Source organism: Sinohyriopsis cumingii, chromosome 13 (genome assembly GCF_028554795.1).
Source record: "Sinohyriopsis cumingii isolate HCF-2022 chromosome 13, ASM2855479v2, whole genome shotgun sequence".
In the NCBI taxonomy this organism is placed as follows: domain Eukaryota; kingdom Metazoa; phylum Mollusca; class Bivalvia; order Unionida; family Unionidae; genus Sinohyriopsis; species Sinohyriopsis cumingii.
The window spans coordinates 63712468-63731937 of NC_142973.1; the positions used below are offsets into that span (position 1 = coordinate 63712468).

General features: G+C 34.4%; 1 protein-coding gene across 1 annotated transcript in view; it reads right to left on the reverse strand.

Moving 5' to 3' along the window:
- Window positions 1-3615: 3615 nt before the first annotated feature.
- LOC149785716 (atrial natriuretic peptide receptor 1-like) overlaps window positions 3616-19470 on the reverse strand; it is a 35675-nt gene continuing 19820 nt past the window's right edge. Inside the window, exons 8-11 of the mRNA XM_089979586.1 lie at window positions 17530-17704; window positions 15293-15391; window positions 14907-14998; window positions 3616-6467 (exon numbers count right to left, since the gene is read on the reverse strand). Of these exons, the coding sequence (XP_089835712.1) occupies window positions 6417-6467; window positions 14907-14998; window positions 15293-15391; window positions 17530-17704 (417 nt within the window). The 3' untranslated portion in view covers window positions 3616-6416. The remainder of the gene's footprint in view (window positions 6468-14906; window positions 14999-15292; window positions 15392-17529; window positions 17705-19470) is intronic.

Here is a 19470-nt window from a genome sequence, read left to right on the forward strand (position 1 = left end):
GTTTAGAATTCAAATCCAAGGAAACAACCTATTTATAGCTTTCAGATTATTATTATCTTCAAATACAATCTATAATCATGGACAAAAAAGAAACACAATATAGATATACATAACAATTTCATTTTGTAAGGTTTCTTGTTGTAAATTTTATTATTCTCATTCATGTAGATCACAGTTTGCTTGTAGAAAAGGCATAATGTCAAAATCTTTGATTTTAAAGAAATTGTGGATATAATTTATCAATAATGTTAGAGGTAGCTCAGATATATTTATTTCATTGTAACAGTAAGAAAAAAGGATTTTTTAAAATTTAAAAAGTGGTCTGCTGCAGGAAGAGTAGGTCACGTGATCTAATTAGAGCTGACATTTCTTGTAATTGTTGAACATTTATAGGATTTGACTTTAGGAATACTACGCATTGCAGTCAAGAGGAGACAGAGACCTACTCTTCATGCCTTAGTGATCATTCGTTTATTTGTCAGAATTAGTCGCTTGAGAAGGCCAGACAAGTTAGTACTACTGCATCTTACATCCCATACCCACCTACTGAATATATATTGAACTGAAGCAATTCTGACAAGCTGATTGCCTCACGATTAAAGTTACAGCTAATGCAGATCCTATGAACTGAACGTCACTAATAATCGTTCTGTGTAAGACTTTGAAATGTCTGAACATAATATACAAGGGCATCAAGCGCACTTGTAAATATGCTTGTCAGCATATAAATCCCATTAAATTCTACACTGGTCTGAGATTGACATCTTCCAAGCCAGAAAGAAAATGCACATGTACCAGCTAAATTCAACATGGAGCTGAGATGTACAGCTTCCAAGCCAAAAGGAAAATACACATGTAACAATTCAATTCTACACGGGTCTGAGATTGACATCTTCCAAGACGACTGAAGCTACTGTGACAAAAAGTCTGCAAGCCCAACCTACACCACATGAGGCAAAAGACAAATCTTCTCTGAATTCACCAGGGCTTAGACCAACAAGTAGTTCTCATGCTTTTTTCTGACATAACTGGTGGTGGAGACCAACGCTGCTTGGCACTATTTGTGCCGGAGTTTTCAGCCTTAATAGCGTTGAACTATTGGCCACTTGCTAGTAATTAATAAATAAATACAGAATTGGGGCATTGGCGACTTAAAACAGGTAACTGATTTACATTCAGTAAAAAAAGAATAAATGTTTACCTGTGTATATCCATTGGCTTGCAAGCTCATTGAGTCTTCCCATGGTAACTTCATCTTGGGGTTCACACGAATGGAATAAGAGATGCACGCATGTTTAAAAACCATATTGGAAATAGTAATTTGCTACAGAAGGCGTTTACACTACTTATCAACAAAAATGTCAAGTGCAAATTATGACATTGCCACTTTTCAGGGGAAAAGAGAGCAAGCAGCCTGGTTGTTTGCACAGAAAACGTTCGATTTGTTTGAAACACAAAAAACATAGTGTTAGGGGTCCTCTGGCGACAATTAGGTTACTAATTATAATACATGAAGTTACTAAGTTTTGCGCATTTTCTTTACATCCTTCATCCCTTTTGTTTTCAAATCACAACTTTCTGGGAGGAGGGTAGGCAAATACTATAATCAACAGATCTTTTGACTTGGACATATTCATTTTTTCAATGATGGATTCTGAGAAAATTTATGTTGTGATGTCACAGTGTACTTGGCCAGATCAGCTGGAATAGTAGAGTTGCACACACATGAATTTCAATGTGACTGTTTACAATATTTCCACCTAAAATAGTGTTCATTCCACCAAGATCAGTCACCTCAGATGCAATATTGGATGCCAAAAAAGAAATAAATTTCCAATTTTTGGATATTTGTCTGATTGAATGACTACTGGTAGCAGAAATTACAGCAAATCTGGAGTCATTTCTAAGAATAGGAGAGATAAGCTGGTGCTGATTGGCATTCATAAGACTCAAGTTATTCTCATAATTAATATCCGCATTATTTGATTTGGAAGAATGGCATTGATTGTCAATTGGGAGATTATTTGTCAACATTCTTTTCACAAGAGAGGTGAATTTATTTACTCCTATACACAGACATTTAATTAATGCATGTTCTGTGGGTGGGGTGCAAGATCCATACCGCGTCTTAGTAGCAATGTCGGGGGTGGGGTGGCTGTCTGCATTACAATAGGTTGCAGTACCTTTTTCTTCATATACACAGTTTGTTAATGCTGGACAATGTGGTGGGCTTTCTTTATGCTCACGTTTTCAGTTCAACTGGAAGAATAGTCGGAGGGTTTACCCATGTTCTTGTTTTAGTTGGCTATCGGAGAATTCTGCTTGGTAAATGGGCCATATTCCTACCTATATAACATCTAGTGTTCATGTTTGTGATAGTTTCCCGTTTCTTTCCAATGACCATTCAACAATCAATAGCAAAGATGACCGCCATATTGTTCTTAGTATTAGTAAATTTAATTGGTGGCAGGGCAAGGAAATTTCCCATGATCACAGCCAATGAATAATGAGCATATTGTTAAGTTACAGAAGTAAATAAACTCACCTCTGTTCATAGAAGAATGTGGACATAAACCAGTCTCCAAACTGACAAAAGTTCATCCAACCACTGTATATTTACATAGTAAATATGTGATGCAATGCCAACTCAAAATGAAATTTGTTTACATATTCTGTAGTCTGTTGTTTCAAGTCAGTTAATGCAAATATCTGATCACAAGTGCATTACATTAAATATGGGAATTACTGCATTCAGATAACCTTCTTCAAATGAATATTGCAACAATGTAATGTTTAGTTGTGAAAGCAACATGTTAGGTTACATAAGCCTGGACCGTCAACTGAATTCTAACCGGTACTGCATCAAACAATGTGACATAACGAGCAATGGACATTTTGTTGAAAAATGATTTTGTTTGTGTAAAATGTTGTTTATTCAGGACACTTATTCTTTGACTTATAGTTTGTAAGAACAGTGTAATCTGCTTTTAAACATTTAATACTAGTTCAACTTTGTTTGAGACTAATTTTTACGCATAACAAATGAAAGGTGCAACATCTGTCGGATTGAACAAAATTATTCATTCTTCTATCTGTCAAAATAATTTCCACTGAAATAAAAACTGTGATAAAAAGAATCTCAAATGGGTAATGATTTAATATTGATTTTATGAAACTTGCTGAATAACGCCCAGCTTTTGCTCGCCAAAGCAGTATGTTATTCAACTAGTTTCATAAATTCAATATGAAATTATTACCCATTTGAGATCCTCTTTATCAGTAACATGTGTAACATAAATCTCATGATGCTACAAATGTGGGGCAAAGCATCCAAATATATTTCAAAGCCATTTAGCGACAATTTTCTGCTGTTTGCTGAAAGAAAAATCATTAGTTTTCATCAAGTGTCATATATAATCTATTATTTGTGCTCACGAAATTATTTATTCGAAACGAGTACCCATATAAGATCATCCATGTTTACTTTTTTGTTTTACTACACAATTATTCTAGGATGAAAAACTTAACTGAATTATTTGATCTCATTCCTTTATTATCAGGCTTTCCATATTAGCAATAATGTTCAAAACTGGAAACAAGTTGTATCTTAGCAACCTGAATATAATAAGGAAGAAATATATTCAGAAATCGAGTACACATAAACAAATCTGGACAAAAGTTGGCTAAGTTAAATCAGGAAATATAAAATAAATCATGACAATTCTTTTAACAAAAAAGAAACAAGAATGTTTATTGTATTCTTTATTTACAAAGGTGGTTAAAATAAATTATGACTTTAAGTGTTAGAGCTATAATTCTGATTGAATGAACTCTCTTTTAATCGCGTCAGACGGAACAAATTTTTAGATTATTGCTAATTTTTTGATAAGACCAAAGAAACTTTTTTAATGACATATGAAAAAATCGCTTCTTTGAGAAAGGATGATGTAAATTAAACATTAGAATTTACACCAAAAATAACGTTACCAAGAGAGAGATGTGTTTTTTCAGACAATTAGTAACAACTGTATCGTCAACTAATGGAGCAGTGCATGAGTATGGCATCAATCCCATCAAGTGCGTGTTACATCATATTGTACATTAGTGGTGCAGTGCATGACTGTGGTATGAATCCCATCAAGTGCGTGTTACATCATATTGTACATTAGTGGTGCAGTGCATGACTGTGGTATGAATCCCATTGTATGCTTGTTAAAATGCAAATTAGGAAACCTATCTGAAGCACCACATTTTCCCCACTAAAACTAAGACATGAATTAAAACAAGGTACAACTTTCTCAAACACTGATCTAGATACTGTAGATAGCATTTGTATACAGTTCACATTGCAAAATATCAAAATATACAAAATATAATACACAAAATAACCAGTAAAAGTAAACCAAGACATAATTTTGTGACATGTGGAAGAGAATGTCTATCAGTGAATATTATATATGGACCAATATATCAGATATTAGCCTGATCTGAGAGATACAACACTAGGTCAAAATGAGGACCAATGTATCAGATATTTGTCTGATCTGAGATATATACCACTACATCAACATGAGAACCAAAGTATGAGAAAACAGCCCAATCTGAGAGATACACAACTACATCAAAATGAGGACCAATGTATCCGATATTAGGTTGATCTGTGAGATACACAACTACATCAAAATGAGGACCAATGTATCCAATATTAGGCTGATCTGAGAGATACACAACTACATCAAAATGAGGACCAATGTATCCGATATTAGGCTGATCTGTGAGATAGATCACTATATCATGAGGACCAATATATCAAATATTAGCCTGATCTGAAGTACAGTGTGAAAATTCGAACCGGATTTTATCACTGCTAATTGCCTATTGGTGGTAATTTTGGAGTAACATATCAAAAATGTACATTCTTTACGTATCTAACCCCAAAAAAACTGTCTACAGTGATTTGTATGCAAAACTTTGTATATTTTAAACAGCTATACATGTGCCAGCAGATAACAGCCACATGTGCCAGCAGACAACAGCTATACATGTGCCAGCAGATAACAGCCATACATGTACCAGCAGATAATAACCACACATGCCAGCAGACAACAGCCATACATGTGCCAGCAGATAACAGCCACACATGTGCCAGCAGATAACAGCCACACATGTGCCAACAGATAACAGCCACATGTGCCAGAAGATAACAGTCACACATGTGTCAGCAGATAACAACCACACGTGCCAGCAGACAACAACTATGGGGGTGCTCACCAGTTATTATGTACTTTTGAGAGTGATGTGAGGTGAAGTTGTTTGTATTTTAAAACATGCTCACTGGAGAGAATGTTGGCATACTTCTTGCTACTTTAATGTAATGTGGCTGAAATTTCTTTGGATATTGTACTTTTGGAAATTGTACATGATCTAAGCACACTGCTAACTAAAAATGACTGCTCCCTTGTGCAAAAAAAAATCAGCCTGAATTCGTCTAAAGTACACTATCCATAGCAGCTATTAAATTAGGGAAAATGAATTTACCAGACTAGACAATACCAGCTTCTGAAAGTGCAATGAATGAATTACCAAATATATAAAATGTAAAAAAAGTTATCAGCTCTTTTTTACACAACTGACCTCTGAAGTTCAGGAAGTGAAAATGACCAATTGGAGCAAGCACCTTTTTGCAAGGTGCACATCTGGAGTAAGACCAAGCTGTATACTCTATAACCCATATTACACCCATCAATCATAAACCAAAATAAAGGGAATTAAAGCTTCTTTGAACAATGCCTAAGATATACAAGGTCTTTTTTAAATAGCCAGAATAACCAGTGAGGAAAGCCAGGGAACTTCCTTTTATCTAAAATTCTAACCCTATGCAAAATACGAAACTGTAGAGCACCACCTATACATGTGCCAGCAGATAACAGCCATACATGTGCCAGCAGACAACAGCCATACATGTGCCAGCACTTAACAGCCATACATGTGTCAGCAGATAACAGCCACACATGCCAGCAGACAACAGCCACACATGTACCAGCAGACAACAGCCATACATGTGTCAGCAGATAATTTACCGATGGAAGAATAGCATTCTGACTTGGATTTAAGTAAAAAAACTCTGGTCTGGATTTACATTTCTGTTTTTTAACCAGCAATCTGATTTGATCAGGTTTGACTTTAAAAGACTAAAAAGAGCGACATTCAGATCAACCCTATGCATTACACATAAATCCTTCAACAGACTTGGTATTTACATTCTCTGCAAAGAAAGTCAAGCTTCCATCGGGTCAATATGAACTTTTACTTTCCTTGTAAATTGATAATTTTTTTGTCCTGATAAGTAAATTCCATTTCTGTGAAAGTTACAGCTTCTATTGGAGTGAATTACAGACACAGTTCTCTGGAGGGGATTATTCTGCTGTCCAAGATAACAGCCAGTAAGTTTCCATCTCACCTTTACCCTGGTAAAAGAATATTAAAAATGATGACTGTAAAGGCCATAAATTGGTGAACTTTATAATAAAATCAAATGAATGTACTACACTCATTTTACAGTTACTGTATCACTGAGCATTGATAATGTACAGGAACATAACTTAAGTGCTGTAACAAGTGCATTCCAGTCAACATATAACATGACTGAAGTGATGTAACAAGTGCCCTCCAGTGAATATATAACATGACAGAAGTGCTGTAACAAGTGCCCTCCAGTCAATATATAACATGACTGAAATGATGTAACAAGTGCCCTCCAAACAACATATAACATGACTGAAGTGATGTAACAAGTTCCCTCCAGTCAATATATAAGATGGCTGAAGTGATGTAACAAGTGCCCGCCAGACAAAATATAACATGACTGAAGCACAGTAACAAGTGCCCTCCAGTCAATATATAACATCACTGAAGTAATGTAACAAGTGTACTACAGACAACATATAACAAGACTGAAGTGCTGTAACAAGTGCATTCCAGACAACATATAACATGACTGAAATGATGTAACAAGTGCCCTCAAGACAACATATAACATGACTGAAGTGATGTAACAAGTGCCCTTCAGACAACATATAACATGACTGAAGTGCTGTAACAAGTGCCTTCCAGACAACATATAACATGACTGAAGTGCTGTAACAAGTACATTCCAGTCAACATATAACATGACTGAAATGCTGTAACAAGTGCATTCCAGTCAACATATAACGTGACTGAAGTGATGTAACAAGTGCATTCCAGTCAACATATAACATGACTGAAATGCTGTAACAAGTGCATTCCAGTCAACATATAACATAACTGAAATGCTGTAACAAGTTTATTCCAGTCAAAATATAACATGACTGAAATGCTGTAACAAGTACATTCCAGTCAACATATAACATTAATGAAGTGATGTAACAAGTACATTCTAGTCAACATATAACATGACTGAAGTGATGTAACAAGTGCATTCCAGTCAATATATAACATGACTGAAGTGCTGTAACAAGTGCATTCCAGTCAACATATAACATGACTGAAGTGCTGTACCAAGTGCCCTCCAGACAACATATAACATGACTGAAGTGCTGTAACAAGTGCATTCCAGTCAACATATAACATGACTGAAGTCATGTAACAAGTGCATTCCAGTCTATATATAACATGACTGAAGTGCTGTAACAAGTGCATTCCAGTCAACATATAACATGACTGAAGTGATGTAACAAGTGCATTCCAGTCAATATATAACATGACTGAAGTGCTGTAACAAGTGCATTCCAGTCAACATATAACATGACTGAAGTGATGTACCAAGTGCCCTCCAGACAACATATAACATGACTGAAGTGCTGTAACAAGTGCATTCCAGTCAACATATAACATGACTGAAGTCATGTAACAAGTGCCCTCCAGACAACATATAACATGACTGAAGTGATGTAACAAGTGCATTCCAGTCAACATATAACATGACTGAAGTGATGTAGCAAGTGCATTCCAGTCTATATATAACATGACTGAAGTGATGTAACAAGTGCATTCCAGTCTATATATAACATGACTGAAGTGATGTAACAAGTGCATTCCAGACAACATATAACATGACTGAAGTCATGTAACAAGTGCATTCCAGTCTATATATAACATGACTGAAGTGCTGTAACAAGTGCATTCCAGTCAACATATAACATGACTGAAGTGCTGTAACAAGTGCATTCCAGTCAACATATAACATGACTGAAGTGCTGTAACAAGTGCATTCCAGTCAACATATAACATGACTGAAGTGCTGTAACAAGTGCATTCCAGTCAACATATAACATGACTGAAGTGATGTAACAAGTGCATTCCAGTCAACATATAACATGACTGAAGTGCTGAAACAAGTACATTCCAGTCAACATATAACATGACTGAAGTGATGTAACAAGTGCATTCCAGTCAACATATAACATGACATAAGTGATGTAACAAGTGCATTCCAGTCAACATATAACATGACTGAAGTGATGTAACAAGTGCATTCCATGCTGTCACAAGTGCATTCCAGTCAACATATAACATGACTGAAGTGCTGTAACAAGTGCATTCCAGTCAACATATAACATGACTGAAGTGATGTAACAAGTGCATTCCAGTCAATATATAACATGACTGAAGTCATGTAACAAGTGCATTCCAGTCAACATATAACATAACTGAAGTGATGTAACAAGAGCATTCCAGTCAACATATAACATGACTGAAGTGATGTAACAAGTGCATTCCAGTCAACATATAACATGACTGAAATGCTGTAACAAGTGCATTCAAGTCAACATATAACATGACTGAAGTGCTGTAACAAGTACATTCCAGACAACATATAACATGATTGAAGTGATGCAACAAGTGCATTCCAGTCAACATATAACATGACTGAAGTGATGTAACAAGTGCATTCCAGTCAACATATAACATGACTGAAATGCTGTAACAAGTGCATTCCAGTCAACATATAACATGACTGAAGTGATGTAACAAGTGCATTCCAGGCAACATATAACATGAATGAAATGCTGTAACAAGTGCATTCCAGTCAACCTATAACATGACTGAAAAGCTGTAACAAGTGCATTCCAGTCAACATATAACATGACTGAAGTGATGTAACAAGTACATTCTATTCAATATATAACATCACTGAAGTGGTGTAACAAGTACATTCCAGTCAACATATAACATGACTGAAGTGATGTAACAAGTGCATTCCAGTCAACATATAACATCACTGAAGTGATGTAACAGTACATTCCAGTCAACATATAACATGACTGAAGTCATGTAACAAGTGCATTCCAGTCAACATATAACATGACTGAAATGCTGTAACAAGTTTATTCCAGTCAAAATATAACATGACTGAAATGCTGTAACAAGTACATTCCAGTCAACATATAACATGACTGAAGTGATGTAACAAGTGCATTCCAGTCAACATATAACATGACTGAAGTGCTGTAACAAGTACATTCCAGTCAACATATAACATGACTGAAGTGATGTAACACACTTCAGTCAACATATAACATGACTGAAGTGATGTAACAAGTGCATTCCATGCTGTCACAAGTGCATTCCAGTCAACATATACCATGACTGAAGTGCTGTAACAAGTGCATTCCAGTCAACATATAACATGACTGAAGTGCTGTAACAAGTACATTCCAGACAACATATAACATGACTGAAGTGATGCAACAAGTGCATTCCAGTCAACATATAACACGACTGAAGTGATGTAACAGGTGCAATCCAGTCAACATATAACATGACTGAAGTGATGTAACAAGTGCATTCCATGCTGTCACAAGTGCATTCCAGTCAACATATAACATGACTGAAGTGCTGTAACAAGTGCATTCCAGTCAATGTAACATGACTGAAGTGATGTAACAAGTGCATTCCATTCAATATAAAACATGTCTGAAGTGTTGTAACAAATGCATTCCAGACAACATATAACATGACTGAAGTGCTGTAACAAGTGCATTCCAGTCAATATATAACATGACTGAAGTGATGTAACAAGTGCCCTCCAGTCAATATATAACATGACTGAAGTGCTGTAACAAGTGAATTCCAGACAACATATGACATGACTGAAGTGCTGTAACAAGTGCAGTCCAGACAACATATAACATGACTGAAGTGCTGTAACAAGTGCCCTCCAGACAACATATAACATGACTGAAGTGCTGTAACAAGTGCATTCCAGTCAATATATAACATGACTCAAGTGATGTAACAAGCACCTTCCAGTCAATATATAAGTGACTCAAGTGTTGTAACAAGTGCCCTCCAGACAACATATAATGTGACTGAAGGGCTGAAACAAGTGCCTTCCAGTCAATAAAAGTGACTGAAGTGCCCTAACAAGCACCTTCCAGTACATATATATTGCAGATGGTTGATTTAGACAAATAAAGCATATGATGCTGATTCCGAATAAAAAAGTTACATAAGCAGTCTGCATACCTGCATTTGAAAGCATACTGGCACATACATGTACCTAACACTCTGAGGGCAGATAATGGATTTTAATCAAGTCTAGCGCAATACTACAAATAAAATCTGGACTATGCCAGTCTAAAATTGGTCTATGTATAAATGCAATTTAAAACTGGTCTATGTATAAATGCAGTTTAAAATAGGTTTATGTGTATATGCAGTTTAAAATTGGTCATTGTGTAAATGCAGTTTAAAATTTGTCTATGTATAAATGCAGTTTAAAATTGGTATATGTGTAAATGCAGTTTAAAATTGGTTTATGTGTAAATGCAGTTTAAAATTGGTCCATGTGTAAATGCAGTTTAAGATTGGTCCATGTGTAAATGCAGTTTAAGATTGGTCCATGTGTAAATGGTTTAAAATTGGTATATGTGTAAATGCAGTTTAAAAATGGTTTATGTGTAAATGCAGTTTAAGATTGGTCCATGTGTAAATGCAGTTTAAGATTGGTCCATGTGTAAATGGTTTAAAATTGGTCCATGTGTAAATGCAGTTTAAAATTGGTCCATGTGTAAATGCAGTTTAAGATTGGTCCATGTATAAATGCAGTTTAAGATTGGTCCATGTATAAATGGTTTAAAATTGGTCCATGTGTAAATGGTTTAAAATTGGTCCATGTGTAAATGCAGTTTAAAATTGGTCCATGTGCAGTTTAAAATTTGTCTGTGTGTAAATGCAGCTTAAAATTGGTCTATGTATAAATGCAGTTAAAAATTGGTCCTTGTGAAAATGCAGTTTAAAACTGGTCTGTGTATAAATGCAGTTTAAAACTGGTCTGTGTATAAATGCAGTTTAAAATTGGTCTATTTATAAATACAGTTTGAAATTGGTCATTGTGTAATGGAGTTTAAAATTGCTCTATGTGTAAATGCAGTTTAAAATTGATCATTGTGTAAATGCAGTTTAAAATTGCTACATGTATAACTGCAGTTTAAAACTTAACTGGAATTTAACATAGCAAAAATGTAGGTAGGTTGGGAAGACATGCATGCCAGGCAGATTTGAATGTGTGTGTTTTGGAAATATCATCATAATGATGCAAGTACTGATTATAATTTGTACAGTGTTATATATGGAATAGTATACATTTGTTATATTTTTTAATTAGTGAGTTAATGGTGCTTTTTGAAGATGAAAGCATCTCGTGAAATGCTTAAGTCCAGTGTGAAACAAACTCTATAGCAGTAACCATCTGACACATTCAGGTAAGCTACACAACTTTAATTGTGGGAATTTAGTCAATAAAATACAAATCTTTGTCCTATTTGTTACTGACACTTACCAGTTGCTATAACAAGAAAATTATATAAGCTTTAGTATCGACATTGCAAAATCAGATTATTCCATGTGCCTCTCTTGATTTGCTGAACACACACACAAAATAGATTCGTGTTCATGGAATGCAGATGCCCCACCACATTGCCTAAACACTGACCTAAATGAAGATCGTAACAGGACTTGCATACGGACGCACAACTGTAACATAATCTGCTCTATTACTGTTATGGTGAGACACTAGAAAGTGGTTTCATTTGTACCTTCAAGAATTGACAATTAAGTAATTTTTAAAGATTCCTCTTCCCCATTTCCAACATTATTAACTGCTAGTGTACTTGTGTGTGTGTTGTGTGTGCATGTGTGTGTGTGTGTGAGAGAGAGAGAGAGAGAGAGAGAGAGAGAGAATAAGCTTGATACATATCAAACATAATATAAAAGATAAATTCCCTAACTGAGGTAGCCGACGAAACCTAAGTGACCACAATCATTGCTTTTGGACAGCCACAGCTGACCTGTGAAAAAATATTAGGTAAACTTTGTGTTTATAAACTGGTTTGTTCATTACAGAACACTGTATCTCAAACACACATAACACATAAATGTTTTGAATAAAAGGTCAGGAGAGCTATGCTTGAATATTTGGTGCATAAACTGAGATATTCTATTTCTAGGTCTGACTGTTTTTTAATAAAGTAACTATCATTCATTGTATTTAAGCATTTTGACAAAACATAACAGATGGAAATAAGAAAAAAACTTTGAAGAAATGTTGATCTTCAATAATCTCTGGGTATTTAGTATTGGTCCTTTCACTTTCTAATTTTTTATTTCTTTTATTGTTTGTTTCTTTGTTATTGTGGATTTTTTTGCAGAGGGACCTTGAGATATTAAAGAGGAGTTTTACTGATGAAGTGCCGCTTAGGGAGCACCTTGCAAATATTATGAACTTCTGAAAGAGTGACAGGTGTAAGCTGAAGTTGTTTTACATTAGCAACATGTGAATTGGAGAGAATGTTGGCATAGTTTTATGTTTACTCTCATGTATTTTGACTTAAGTTTCTTTGGATATTGTTGTTGTTGTTGTTGTTCTAGGGTTTAACGCCATTTTTCAGCACAAGATAGGCCATATATGGCGGCCAGTATAACTGGTGGAGGAAGAACCCTGGAAAACCCAGGAAAGAACCACCGACCCACGAGAAGCTACTGGCAGGCTTTCCCACGTACCCATGCTAGCCGAGCCTTGGACTAGAATATACGCAGACAGAGGTGAGATGGCAGTGATCCAGAATGGTGAGTGCTTTAGACCACTTGGCCACTCGGGGCCCCTTTTGGATATTGTACTTGTGGAAATTGCGCATCATCTTAGCACATGATTAACCAAAATAAATGTCCCCACGTGCTCGAAAAATTATCCTGAATTAGTCTAAAGTACACTATCTTTAGCAGTTATTAAAACATGGAAAACAAATTTTGCCAGATGAGATAATACAAGCAAATGAAAGTGCAATAAATTATTAAAAAATATATTAAAATAAAAAAGTAAAAGTAATCGGTTCTTTTTCTTTTACAACTTACATCTGAAGTCAAGGAAGTGAAAATGGCCAAGCAGAGCTAGCAGTTTTATTAATAGATGCACATCTGAATTAAGGCTAAATTATTTACTCTATACCCTAATTGCACCAACAATCATATATCCAAATAAATAGAATTAAAAGTTCATATAATAATACCTAAGATATATAAGGTCTTTTTTCAAATAGCCAGTATAACTAGTGAGGAATGCTTAGGAAATTATTTCTTTAAAAAAATCTAACCATACGCAAATTATGAAACTATAGAATGAAACCTTAAAGCAAATTTGAAAATTTGTACATTTTGTTTTCTTATTTTCATATCGTCATATATTTTGCTCTTGCTTACACATTATTTGTGGTGACATTATTGTGTGAGCAATGACCTTAATTATGGGGAAATCAGAAGTTTAAGAACACACGAGTGAAATCAACTTAAATTTAAAATTATTGTATTAATTGAATGAAAAATATAGCAAGAATATATCTTTGCATTCATTTGTAATGTAAAAAGGGAGAAAATGATGACAAATCAGATTCCGTTTCTTCAATATACAAGTGTAGGAAGAATAAGCAAACACTTTATCCTTTGACCTTTGACCTCAATGAACCTGATCTGTTCCAGCCCTTTTCAAGCTTCAAAATTGATTAGTGACTTCTTAGGAACAATTGTGGCATGTTTTGTTTCTGTTGTTCATTGGCTGCTTTGTTGCGAAATTGCAATGCGCATTTTTAAAATGGCTCCCTTGTTTTCATGGGAGGGGTAGGCATGTCTTGTGTTGGACCTTACTGCTAATGAATACTCTTCTGTGGGGAAAAACATGACTTATTCAAACAGATGTTTTTGAAGCTTGCAACTTAAATGTTTCAGCTATACAACCAAACTTCAATCAACCAAAAATTATACCTACGTGGTATTTATGGGGGGTTGCCATACAGATATTATGAACCAGCAGATTTTCTTTATATGTACACATCTAATATAAGGCAAAGCCATATACTCTATAACCCAAATTACATCTATCAATCATACATCAAAATAAAGGGAATTAAAAGTTCTTGTAACGATACCAAAGATATACAAGGTCGTTTTATTGATAGCCAGTAAAACAAGTGAGAACAACCTGGCAAAATCTCTTTCTTTAAAAATCTAATGTTATGCAAAATATGAAACTGTAGAGTGCTACCTTAGAAGAGGCCCAAAGTTTTATTGGTTCTAGTTAATTTTCTCAGTTATTTATGGTCTTTGATAACTATAAATAACTGTAAACAAGGCTGTGTTTCCGCCATTTCATTGCCAAGTTAACTCAAAGTTTTTCTGCGAAGGAAATTTGAAGAATATTTTATTAAATACCCAGAGATCATTGAAGGAAAAGATTCCTTAATCAGGGTTTTTTCTTATTTTATCGTGTTATGTTCGATTAGTTGCTAAAAGACGCTGCACGTTAAGAATGATACCAAATATAGTCTGGTTAAAACAAAATTATAAAGAAAGACAGTAATTGACATACTTACTTTGATATGAATCCTGCCTCTGTATTCTGTTCTAAATGTTCCAAAGGTGTCCAGAATAGCTTTAGTATCTTTCGTAAGGTGAATTTTCATGGCTTAAAAAGAATCAGTTAAATATTAAAAATCCAAAATGCATTCAAATGAAAATGAAATATATCCAATAATCGAAAATGTAGTTTCTTAGGGCAAAATATTATTTTAAAAATTTGTTATCCTCTTTATGTCAATTCCACAAGTAGATCAATACTATACCTTTGCAACATAGAACGAGCATTGTTAGAATACGTACATCGTATGCACTTGACGGTTGTAGACATTGTAATGGGAATAAAATATTGAATATATATCTGTCATGCTTTAATGAGGGAATATAATTTAAATAGTTATACCTTCTCCGTTTGATTCCATCCTTGACGCTGTGTTCACTGTGTCACCGAAAAGACAATATCGTGGCATTTTACATCCAACAACACCGGTGGCACAGGGTCCTGAATAATGATGTGACAAAGAGGCAAGTCAGTATGCATGTGATTGACAGAAAGACATGTAATGACATACTTTTCTGCACAATGATGTGACAAAGAAGCAAGACAAAATGCATGTGATTGACAGAAAATCATTTAATGGCATATTTTCTTGCACAATGATGTGATAAAAAGGCAAGTCAAAATGTGTGTGATTGACAATAAGGCATGTAATGGCATATTTGAAATGTTATCCATAGTTACTGATCGTGCAATAAAACATGAAATTAATAGACCGAATTGAATTTAGCAAGCGTGTGCATTTCGAGTCTGTAGCTATATGTGATTAGAATAAAAGTGTTGGCATTTTTTAGTACAAGGTTGATTTGAACTATGCAAGAAAACTAATTAAATCAATACTAGACTACATGTATTTCTAATCTTTTGTTCTCGCAGGATGGGTACGATAACATTAAAATCCAATTTACCAATTACAAGAGCATCATGACTCTAGGGTCTTCTGAAAATCAAAATTTAAATATTGCTGCGACATATACGAATTTCATGAAAATATAAATGTAAAACAAAAATAGTGGATTGCAAGCTATTTTTTACTCTAAATAAATTGAAAATAACTAGAGCAGCCAGATTAGGATTTTGTTTTTGAAAATTAATGAAAATTAACTATACCACTGCCTAATTTCTAGTGGATGTGGCTTACTGATATTTCAAATTCACCAACATCTGGCAAGCTACCTAGGTCAGCAGGAAAAGCGTTCCAGTGGATAATGTTCTTGGGAAGAAGCGAATGTATTGTAATATGTTTAGATCTGGATCTCTCTGTAGGAAGGATTATGGTATATGAGTAGTCTATTTAATGGTAGAATTTATGAATCCTTGACGACTGTCACCTTGAGTGATGAATCGTATTTGTATGCGCTTTGTGCATATTGTATATAAAGAAATTTTTTTTATAACTGTTTCATTTCATCATCAAAGCTGAAATAGGTTACATATATGCATGCATATATATGTACATACATACCCGGTAGTTTAAATTAAGTCACAAAATTAATCTGCACTGCCAAAGTTTTTATTTTGATCTATAGAAAATCCCTATGCCTTGCTGCTCAATTATTTTTAAAAATTTATTTTACTATCAAGAAATTAATCTATGGTCCAATAATTTATTAACTTTGATTTCCAAAACAACCGAATGTCTTGCAGGCTTCGTAATTTCTTAATTTGATGTATGAGAACATTAAATAAAAGAAGATGAATGGAACAGTGTTGGCAGAATATATTTATTGATTCATTGTACTTTTGACCATGCTTTTCTTGTAAACTGTGTGAGAAAGAATAGGAATGAAGCCATAACAAACAATGGTATCCCAAGGTATAACCAGGCCTTCTGAAAAGAAATTCTGTAAAGGAAATGTTTTCTCCTTCACTGTGTAGTTATAAGAGTCTGACTACTTCACAACGATATCGTTAGATATCTAATCCAGGTAATTTATTTTAATGTAGATAATTATGCATAGGAATGTAGTTACACTGTCACATGTCAAAAAGTGGCCTACCAAAAAAGTAGGTAAAGAAGTCCACTTATAAGTTAACATGATATAAAATCAAACTACAATATTTCTTTTGACAACGACTTTGACTGTTGAATTTCTAAAACCAGTGGGTACATACTGGAATGATTCCGGAAACAAAAGTAACTGTTTTACTTGAGACTATTTGGTGTTGTATATGACATATAGTGACATTTGCTTACATTTTCAGGGGATCAAATTTAAATGCATTGACAAGCCGTCAATGTGCATGCTTTCACGAAATACCTTACACCATGCCAGGGACAATATTTGCTCAGAGGCCCATCAGTATTGGCATAAGCTACAGACTGATGAACATATGACAGTAGGTCAGCTAGGAAATAGCTCAGCTCACTTTAAATTTGCAATGTGGTGACAATTTTTAATGATAAAATTGCAAACATTTTTCACCTATTTTTCCTTTCAGGCACAGTGTTTAGCCTAATTTATTGTTTGTTACCTAGGTCTGTAGCCATTTTGAGAGTCTGATAATTGAGTGCTTATCAACCACTTTACATTCTCATAGCTCTGGAGAAAATAATATAATACAATAAAGCAAAAGATTACCCGAATGAATTCCGATCCTTAGTTCTAAGGCGCGCTCTGGTCTGTGTCTGATCTTAAACGTGCGGATGTCCGAAATCAGATGGAGAGCCATTTTGGAAATTTCTGATGCATGCAATGTACCATTTTTAATGGGTAATCCGGAAACTACCATATATGCGTCACCTATAGTCTCCACCTGAACGAGACAAAATAATCTTAACATTAAGATAGATAATATTTTGATAATAAGACGTATGCATCTGAATTTCACAATGATTGCGCTTGTAGCTTCAATATGTGTGAGTGATTTCTCATTTGTTCCAAATAAATATATCGTTATATACTTTGAAAGTGAAAGGTATTTCCGTGAATTATCCATCCGTGGTTTCTAAATGACTTTCTTGGAAGACCACTGCAGCTAATTCAGGACTTTATGGTCTGTAGAAGGACAACTTCTAATAGAAACATCCTCTGGTAAGAATTAAATTAGATACGAGTCTAATATAAATATGTTATTTCACCTCTCTTTTCATGAACCAAAAAATTATTCTTCCAGATCAATTCCCTTGTAAAATCAACGTTAAAGTATGACAAATATTTATAGTATTTGCACACCCTCTCTATTGTACTTCCTTTCTACTGATTTAAAAACAAAAAGGCACAAGGGACATACAAAATGCACAAAAGGTAGTCATTTTATTCATCTGTTTATAACTTCTAATCTGAATGTCACAAGGGAGTCTGAAACAACGTCAACTAGTTTCACATGGTAAACAATTAGACACAACTAGATTTCATTATCCCAAATAATTTACAACAAAAATACGTAACTTGACAGTAATATGAAGACTGTTTTGGCTGACTTGGCTGTTTAGAATCTTTATTCAGTGGTCAAGTAGCCATATTAATGACTATATATTTTGTTTGTTGTCTTTGTTATGGCAGGTTATTCTCACATGGTTTTCAATTTATTGTATAGCCCGTGTGCATGCACATGAGAAGTTAGGACACAGAAAAGCATGTACAAGTCTTTTATATGAAGCTTCCGTGGTGCACATCAGTAAGATATTTTGAGTATGATGTCGCAAAGAATGATTCCACAGTAAAGAAGAAAATAATGGAATCTAACTAGAATTTCAAAAAAATTACTACTCAAATTTGTGAAAATAAACAAAATCTGAAACTTCAACGTCTTTAATATATCAAAGCAAACAATACATTGAACAAAAAAGCATGTTGTATGAAGATATTTTGCCAACTTTCACAGATAAAAGTGGTGGTTTCTCAAACTGTACGCTTAAGTCGCCACTTGAGATACCATACTGAATTGTCCCCGTTGCCAAGATATACATCATGTTAACAGGTAAATCTAGTTTGCAAGAGTTGAAAGTGATAATAGATTTGAAGCATATGGTATACTTAATGCTTAGCAAATGTTAAAAAATGATGACCTTGAGTACATATACAAATTTACTAGTACGTCCGCATTAAAATTTTAGACAGATTGCTCTTTATAACTGTTTTATGACTTTTAGGCTCTTTCTTGTCTCAATGAATGAGTAATATTTTCTTTATTTCTGTGCCCTGCAAATAGAAGTGAATGAGGGTATTGCTTGTAAACATTTTTTTGTTACAAATGTTTTACTATTTCTAAACCTTTTCATTCCACACAAGTAGTATATAGTTCTTAAAAGTTCATTAGTGTGTCACAATGTGACAAAAATCAGTTCTTTTTTGTTGTCTTTATCATCAGCAATCATCTTGGCAACAGTAATCCTGAAGGTAAGTCTTTATTACCACCAATCGTCTTGGCAATAGTAATCCTGAAGGTAAGTCATTATCATTAAACTGAAGTGAAATGTAGTAGTCATCATTGTCTGAGAACTTGAAAATGTCCCCACTTTATTGAAATAGTATATATAAATCTTTGCATGAGTTATGGATTTTGCAGACAGTAATAAA